Below are 9,309 nucleotides of genomic sequence, written 5' to 3' on the forward strand. Positions count from 1 at the left end.
TATTGTTTTGGTTATTTACTGAAATAAAAAAATAATTTTCATGTTTGTAACTATTAATTTAACTATTAATCTCAACATTTCCGGTTATTAATCATTACTAGCCCATAATTAAACACTTTATATTTTTATTCATGAACACATCTGTAGGTCAATATTATAGAGGGGTCTAAAGCATACACTAGCCAATAGTAAAAATAGAAAACATTGTTACTATAAAATGTCTGTCATTTTTTACGCCTTTTTAAAATGCCATTACTTTTCTCAGACTGAAAACGACACTATATAAATGATCTGAAACCTGTATATTTATTACTATTTTACACAGTATTTTGAGTATAAACTGATTTATATTCATACTTAATTTACAACCTTACACAACTTTGATAGTAGGCCTACTGACCACATGATGCTTTTTTCAAAGCATCTGGAATAAACCAGAGCACTATATAGAAAAGGTTGATCAGTTTTATTTTATTTACTTAACAGGAAAAAATAATTAAGACTAATTAAGCATGGTGGTTGTTAACCATTAAGAATATCATCAACTGTCCATCTTTATGTGTAAGTGCAGGAGAAGGGTCTGGGGCGGATCTGGAACAGCCAATTTATGATATAAAAGTCTCTGGTTTCACTGTATAGTGTTCAAATGATATGTCTGTTACTCTAGTTTAAAAATACTGCAGGGTGTTTGTTCCTGTACAGCATTAAACGAAGGTCCAATAATTAGTTTGCCTCGTTCTTTGATGCTTCGTCGAAGTTCTCTACAAGATCTGCGGATAGAGAATAAAATGACTTAAGACACATCCAGAATTCATATCTTACAATATAATTAACTCATATTTGAGAGAAAGAACCTCACGCCTTGTTTTCAGTGAATGTTTGTTAGTTCTAAATAACTTGTTTCTAATAATGATATAAGGAATATTTTAGGTTTATATTCAATTAACTTAATACCTGGGACGTCATCATCTTCCTCATCGATATCTTCAGCTTTAGGAGCTTTGTTGTCCAGAACTTAAAATATAACGAGAAAAAACAGCATTGTGAACATCAGTGTCTACAGTAATCTCTTTAACTCTTTTGTATTTCAATATTTTTGGTCACCTTGTCTGGGGAACTGCTCTGCGAGTTTGCGCAGACTCGTGAGACTGTCAGCGCCGAGCTGGCTGAGGATTCCTGGTAGCATTTCTGTGAGCTGCTTGGTCTCCGCGTGGCCCGTGATGGCAAACGTATTGGCAGACAGAGACGCCTGCACTTTGGGATTATTGAAGTGAATGACTGTGCCGTCGTCTTTGATCATATTCACCTGTAAGAAAATGACATTTTCAATAACCACCGGGTCACATTGATTACTTTTATGATGGATGGATGCATTTTTTGGAGCTTCGAAACAATCCCCATTCCATGTCATTATAAAGCAAGGAGGAGCTGATTGTTACATAAATATCTTGGATGACATGGGGGTGAGTCATTTATTAGTAAATGTATTAGTTTAGGGGTGGAGTTATCTTAAGAAAGGACAAGTGAGGTGCTGATCTACCTCTTCAATGCCAGCTATGTTATTGACTGCAAGTTTTTTTAATGAACTCTGAAGTTTCTTATCATCAGCCGTTGCTGTTCTGTGCACCACCTTCTTCTTTCTGCGTGCTGTGCCCTATAGGAAACATATCAAAGAAGGAAAATATCAACATCAGAAATGTTTGGGGATCAACATGACATTTAATTATTAATGGTTACAATAAAAACTCATAATGTGAAATTTAGGGGAATGTACACTACAGTATAGTAACTCTTACCTTGCCCCCTATTCGGACCTGGGCCTGAAGTTTGGCCAATTTCTCTTGATTCATATTGATTTCTAAACAAAGATAAGCTTTATTGTTGAATTCCGTTAACATTCTTTGCTTTTACTAAGAAACGATCATAATTCACGATAGACTGTTTACACATTTGAACACATTGTTAACGCACGCTGGTGTTTTAAAAACACATATCTGTGTCTTTCATCACGTGTGGTGTTGGTGATGGAGGAATAAAGATCCTGACAGCGCATAATCTGAGTCAGTGTGAACGTAGCGCCTATAACAACACACGCCGCTCACAATCATATCATAACACAAACACCACAATATCAAACTACACCACACATCACCCTTACTGTTTCGCGTGTATTTAAAGTCAACAGATAACGGTGTTTGTTACTGACCTGATAAACACAGCTGCTCAGAGAAGCATGCGTTGAATGAACAGGGCGGAAGTGATCAGACCTATTACGTCACGGTGGTTTTGTTTCTCTTGCGGCGCATAATAGTTATGCTGCCCCCTAACGGTTGGGACTTATTGTTGCACCTAGTGTAAATGATAAATACGACAGTGCAATCTGATTAGTTAAAATGCTGCTGGTATTTATAATAGCGCTGTTTTCTAATATTTTCGTTATCTGCGCCATCCTCCCCTCATCATTGTCCACCACTGGTATTTTGAACAAATCCTCAGTGTGTTTGTGTTTTATACAGTCACGTGACACAGATACTTTTTAATGACACAGATGTGTTTCCATAGTTTCCATGGAACGTTCTTTTTATGACGTCTTAAAGAACGTGGGCGGTTCCCATCAGGGTATAAAGCGCAGCGTTCCCTGAATCGAGTCATTCTGAGGTAAGTATCAACGGTTTGGCAAATTTCTGAAACACTCAAAGGTAAAGCGGTTAGAAAACATTGTTAAATCTTCGAAAAAATACTGGTGTTAGATGTTGTTAGGTGTTTTATATTTAATGTTTATATATATTTAAGTATTATTTTTATTTATTATTAAATATTAAACTTAATGTTTATGAGCATAGGTTTAGACAGAATCTAGAATAGTGCCCTGTTGGATAAAGAGCGGGCAAGGGGCTGCAGTTCACCCCAGGGTCTCACTAAGAGTTAAAAGTAGGGTGTGCACTGTAAGGTAGGACGGTCGGAAACAGTGCAGGCCCTAGAGTTTTTTTTTTTAAATCTAATTGTCAAATTATTTAATGGTAAACACCAATGTGATTTAAGTTAATAAATAAAGAACTGTCTTTTCCAAAAATATTTAGGCTCGATCGTTAAAGGAAACCGTTTTAACTTTTAATTTAAAAAAATAATAATTTATTTCCATACACTTTTATAATATAGTATTTATATATTTTCTATAGGATGTCTGTCTCTCTCTCAAGGGGTTTTTTCTCCCTAGGACTTTTTTCCCACAGGGTTTTTCTCCTAGGAGTTTTTTCAACCCCTTGGGAGTCCGCTGACATTAGCTTAACTTAGAGCTTTCTTCTACACATTACATTAATACTCCGCTCACTAGTACGGTTTAATCTGAGCCGCTGTACTTTGCTACTTTTGTTGTTGATTTTTTTTCTTTTTTTTATTAATTTTTGGTAACAATTAAACAATTGTGAAAAGCAAATAAAATTGAATTGACTTAAATTGATCTTTTATGTGTGATGTTTGTTGACTATGGGCATCCACCGATGCCACACTGAATTCTATATAATTTGATTATTTATTTTATATCACTAATGTGTTACAACATTTTAATTGGTGGTTGATATAACTCCACTGAAATGTTAAAATTAAGTTGCCGGTGTCTTTTCTGTTTGTAAATGATAGGAAAAACCTTCACAAAAACAAATGTTTTTTTAATTATGGAAGAAATTAGGAAAGAAACAAATTTAAGCCTTGTAGTGTAGGCCTGTAAAAAGTACACATTTTATTGCTTTTAGTCTGTTATAAACATTGTCTTTAAAAAAGGCCAACAATTCTTGTCAAGGAAGTGCATTCTGATAAAGGAGAACAACAGCCTTTGGCATTTCTGTGGTAGGATCGTAAGACAAATAATTGATGCAATAAGGACTGAGAAGAGAAAAATTGCAGCATGACAAGACTGGGTACAGTGCTTTTCTAACTGACCCATCTATAGAAGGCAAAAGGTTGCTTTAGGGTTACATAATCATAATTATTACATAGTGGTTATATGAAAAGATTTATATGATTTTTTTTTAAACTTTAGTGTGTAATGTTGCTGTTAGAGCATAAATAATACCTTCAAAAGTATAAAGCTCAAAGTTTAAAGAAAAGCAATATATTTTCTTTAACATAATTCGGTTAAGGACTACAGAGAACAGCTGGTTTGGACAACAAACAGAACTCATTACGTATTTCTGATGGATGGACTTTATAGAACAAGGAAGGCATCCGCAGTTTTTAGGACAGTTAAAACAGCATTATAGAGATAAGTAAATTGAGTAAAAAATACATTGTATTTTTATACAGGAAACATGAACACGTTATATTCACCTTTAAAACAATAGTAGCTTGAGTGAATAAAAGGCGTTCTTTTTCAACCAAATGACATTTGTGGAATCCTGTTAAATACCTCAGACAATCATTTTAACTTCTATATCAGACTGTATTACAATTAAGGTGAACATTTAAAATAGCGCACTTTGTTCCATATAATGCAGCATGAAATCTCCTACCATAAAGTTGGGCTGGAAGACTCCATGAAAAGAGCATTTGGAATAAGAAAAGTTGATGAAATAGAAGAGATGAGAAATATTTCCCAGGCACTGATTGTTATTTTTAGGTTGTCATCAGGTTTATAAGGAGTTTGTTTGTTAATGCGTGGAGAATCAAACACACTGCCCAGCTCTATAGAGTCACTGTAACCTGCAGGATAGCAGGGGTGAATTACAGAGCTGTCTAAGCCAAAGTCTGTAAGACATGCAAAGAATTTGATAACATCAGTAATTTTAGCATGTGTATATAGTGCTTGTGACATAAAACAAGGGTGTCAAACCTTGCCATAATCTCTAGCATTCATCAGAGAATAAAAAAATTGATCTAAAGATTAAATAATTGGTAGCACACTTAACTGTTATCAGATGTGCCATCAGTCTGAGTAAGACCTGAACTCTCCCAAAACACATAAAGCTGTGAATCTTATAGTCTCGTCCATACAATCGCAGATTCATCAGGCTGTCCGTGTCCTCTACTATCTGCTCTGTCTATAAGGTGATCTGAGTTGAAGCTCCTCCCAAGCAGTGGCGGCTGGTGACTTCTCTTCCAAAAATTCAAATACGTGTTATGTGTGTGGCTCATCATGTCAAAATATATGTTCGCAGTGTCATGTGTGTGGCTCCTCATGTCAAAATATGAGCGTCTCTCATGTCAAGATGCGTGCTTGCTGCAACTGTGTCGAAAGGGTTTATGATACTCGCAAGACACTAACTTAACAATAATCTCTGATTGCACATGAGACAAAGTGAATATCTGGCAAACGTGAGCGTCTCTTTTATCATAAACCCCTTCAAAGCATTCTCAGCATGCATGTATTTTGACTTGAAACATGATGCACATGACGCACCAAACACCTATTTTGACATGACAATCCACACACATGATGGGATAAATATATGTTTTGACACACTGCTCCCAAGTCTAAAGCACCATACCAAAAACCATAGAGATCTTGTTCTACATTTATATGTTGCAGATACTTGAACTGAAAAGTGACATAAGCTGTACATTTTATCAGCATGTATTTTTTACTATATATTGCAGATTACTTGCAAACATTCTCTTTTTTGAGGACTAAAATTTCTGGTTTTATTTCATTTTGAAAGAATATTTGGGGGATAATTGCAAAAATGTCAATGTGGTGTAACTAGTATTTTTTTAAATGAAATAAAAATATATTTACATTAAAAAATGTGGAATGAAATATAATCATCTAGTTTAGTGTAATTTGATTTTTACATACACTTTTACATCATTTGTCAAAGATTGTTTAGAAAACAGTGCTGTTTTCAGTATATGTCAGGAAAAATATTACAAAAAGCATTAAAATTTACATTTAGAAATAACTAATAAAATTTTTATTTTTTTTGATGATTGCACTTACCATCAAGGTGGATAATTTTTTATATATATATTTCTCATTCTTTGGCGCAATTGGCGGTTACACCATTTGACATTTTCAGGTCCATTCCAACCCAACCCCATTCAGTCTTAATTTCATAAAAATTGTGCAAATGTATTTTTTTATTGCATAAAATTAACATAAATACACTATGTGCATTGAAATATACAGATGCTTATAATAGTAATAAATGAAAAACATTCAATTTTTTTATTTTAGTGATCTGTAAAACATTATATTACTTCATAGTAAATTCTGTAAGTATATACAACACTGTGTCTAAAACTGTGTCTAATTGTTATTAAGACAGGATTGGAACTTAAAAAAGCTAAAGTTCACAGATAAAAAAATACATGTACGAAATACATGATGACAACAACATCCAATAAGTCCACGTGAAATCAAACTTGATTTTTTAGGCATTTTGTATAAATATCTTAGCTTTAAGGATATACTGTACAAAACAATGTGCTTCAAAACAGTGATAAAATTCACATTTTACGACTATACTCTGCAAAGTCATCTTCTCCAGACTGTAATGTAAACTAAACACGATATAATCTATATTAAAAGTGGGAGGAGCTACTCAATATGTCCCAGTCTTACTTCCTGCTTCAGTGGAAATTACAACAATGCTTCAAACATATCAGCAGCCAGTGCTAAAATCACAAGACAAATAACAATTTAAAGCTGATAAGAACAACTCATTAATACAGCATTTACTGTAGTCACCTAAAAGATCATCCAAGTATCAATATGCCTAATTACATAAATAGCTTAAATATACAGCATATGTTTAAAACGTGTAACTGTGACCTTTAACAGCATTTTTAAAATTAAAGTTTAAACTTGGTTGATTCAACAGAGCCTAAAGTTTAAAGCCAAACCCTCAAAAACCTGTAAGAGACTCTGTACTCTTCTGCTCTCATTGAAATAAATATCTTAAACTGATTAAAACTTTAGTCAAAATGTTCCTTTTTAATCCGATGAAAGTTATTATTATCTTTTTTGGCACAGATACCTCTATTACTGAGAATCAATCTGTAAGTGACCTTCAGCTAAACCTCATGGGAGATGATAGTCTGATTGGATCGCTGTATCCGGTAGAAAACGTCCATCCAGGCGGATGAAGTCTGGTCGGCTGATCACTGAACTCCCCAGAGTGCTTCCCTGCCACCGAAATATTTGTTTTGGATGATGACTGCAAAGCCTCAATGCCACATGGAAAAGCCTCTTTAACACAGATTTCCTAAGGAGGATGTAGACCCATGGATCAAGAATCTGATTCCATGTTGCCAAGCGAACAACCAGCAACATTTGTGTGTATGAAGTCTGATCCTCAGCATGGTCCTGTAGGCTTAAAATGATGCTTGTTATCTGGGGACCAAACCACAGAGTGCATTAAACATTTGACATATATGTTACATTAAAAAGTTGCACAGTGTACCCTTAACTCTTGACAAAAATCTATCAGTGATTCTTTCTAGCTAGTGTCAGAAATATAAAAGATATTCTCACCAAAATGGGTCCCCAGCAGACACAGGAAACCAGCATAATGGCTAAAAGCTGACAGACCATTTCAGAGTGGTGTGATGTATTACGACTGTGGCGATGATCATCTCGGTCAAGTTGTACCCGACACCGCAGGAGAGTCAGACCAGTCACAGTATTACAGATAAGTGAGACAAGAAGAGCCAGCAAACCCACAACAGAGAACAATACTGGAAGAAGCACATCAACCCAGTCATGCAGCCCCTGTAGGCGAAAGAAGCACCAGCTTCGGGAACGCTGGACCTGGTATGGACGCTGGAAAAGGATGGGAAGCAGGGCTACCAGGAGACCCAGGAGCCAGGTCATACCCAACAACCTCTTCACGTGATGGGACCCCAGTGCTGTGGTGTGGAAGAGAGGATTGGTCACTCCGATGCAACGCTCAACTGCCATCAGGCTTCCCAGCAGCAGAGGAGTCAGTCCAAAGAAAGCCATACAAACTCCAAAAAAGTCGCACAGAGATTTGTGTGGGTCGAATCTTTCCCAGTCTTTCTGTGAGGCATAAACGTAGACAGCCAGAGAACCGTTGATCAAATGTCCAAAGAAGTCAGTCACCACCAAACCACTAGCAAACAAGAGGAAGGCTGCTTTTGATTTTAATCTGAACCTGCGGTAGGCTTTAATTAAAATGAAGAGGGCCAGAATGTTGGATATGATGCCCACCGTCATTGAAATGACTGTTGAGGTCACAGACATTTCTCTCTTAGTACAACTCCCATTGCACAGATCTTTGGACATCTTGCATTTATTATTAGCTAACTCATTATATGGCATGATCAACACTTTCAGTGCACTGCAAATAAACAAAAAATATTAGTTCAATATTATACAAAACCTAGCTTAAAGAAATGACTTGTTTCTTGTACAATATATAGGCTACTTAAAAAAAAAAAATGCTCAATTAAAACGAAATCTATATTTTTTTATCAAACAAAATTAGGTCTTAAAAGTAGAAAATAAAGATCAGATGTTTAATTTAAAATTGTTATTATTTTTTTATTTTACAAGTAATATTCAGTTTATTTTGTAATCTTTAATTACTTTGTATTTCTAACGAAGCTGCAAACAATACACAAGTAAGAGCAATAAATAAAGCTCATGTGTCTAGTTAGATATCCACAAAAAGAATTTTAAAAATCTCAGGGTAACCGCTAAATCCAAATGATCAATACAATAACGAAAAGCCTTTTCCTTAAACATTCATTCATATGGTCAATAACCTTCTTTTTTGTAAGTTTTTACTCACCCGACAGCGGTCCATACGCTTGCGCTCTTTCTCCGAAAGTTAAAGGTACGGCACTGGGAACGAAGATGATGTAGACTAGACTACTGCGTGCGTTTAAATATCAGTCTTGGATGCGCACCATAATAAAGTGGCCACCAAGTTCCGGTCGTTTCAGCCTGGTCGAGATGAGATTTCACACGATCTAAGAAACATATTCGTTGGTTCATAGACTCCATGAAAGACGCTGCACAGTTTTATTTCCAGAAGTGCGCACCACATGCGCGCGCCAACTTCAGGACGTTGAAGTTGCCTACGCGCTCAAATTGCCAGGATAACTTTATATAGGCTATCAAATGGATGTCTCATTTTTAGATTAAAGTACATCGAGATGGGATTGGTTGTTTTTGTAATAAGTGCGCAGCAGGAGTGCCCAATTAACGGGAGTCATGAAACAGTAGCAATTTAAATATCTGAAACAGACTTAATGTGAAGCTGTAAAACAGACAACGTCACATATTCACCGATTAAAAGCCAGAATAACTTAATGTCGTTTAATAACATATAGAAAATTCCCTCTAATATT

The 9,309-nt window shown here is 35.5% G+C and overlaps 2 protein-coding genes across 2 annotated transcripts; both read right to left on the bottom strand.

Moving 5' to 3' along the window:
• Window positions 1-451: 451 nt before the first annotated feature.
• btf3l4 (basic transcription factor 3-like 4) lies at window positions 452-2,302 on the bottom strand. Its single transcript, XM_055185208.1, has 6 exons — window positions 2,207-2,302; window positions 1,797-1,858; window positions 1,541-1,654; window positions 1,105-1,306; window positions 955-1,014; window positions 452-770 (listed from the first exon to the last, which is right to left on the bottom strand). The coding sequence occupies exons 2-6, from the start codon at window positions 1,848-1,850 to the stop codon at window positions 724-726; spliced, it is 477 nt and encodes a 158-aa protein (XP_055041183.1). The 5' UTR covers window positions 1,851-1,858; window positions 2,207-2,302; the 3' UTR covers window positions 452-723.
• A 4,328-nt stretch (window positions 2,303-6,630) lies between these two features.
• ptgfr (prostaglandin F receptor (FP)) lies at window positions 6,631-9,072 on the bottom strand. Its single transcript, XM_055184575.2, has 3 exons — window positions 8,748-9,072; window positions 7,469-8,294; window positions 6,631-7,327 (listed from the first exon to the last, which is right to left on the bottom strand). The coding sequence occupies exons 2-3, from the start codon at window positions 8,273-8,275 to the stop codon at window positions 7,016-7,018; spliced, it is 1,119 nt and encodes a 372-aa protein (XP_055040550.2). The 5' UTR covers window positions 8,276-8,294; window positions 8,748-9,072; the 3' UTR covers window positions 6,631-7,015.
• Between the last annotated feature and the right edge of the window lie 237 nt (window positions 9,073-9,309).

This window comes from Misgurnus anguillicaudatus, chromosome 14, assembly GCF_027580225.2.
Source record: "Misgurnus anguillicaudatus chromosome 14, ASM2758022v2, whole genome shotgun sequence".
NCBI classification, from domain to species: Eukaryota; Metazoa; Chordata; class Actinopteri; order Cypriniformes; family Cobitidae; genus Misgurnus; species Misgurnus anguillicaudatus.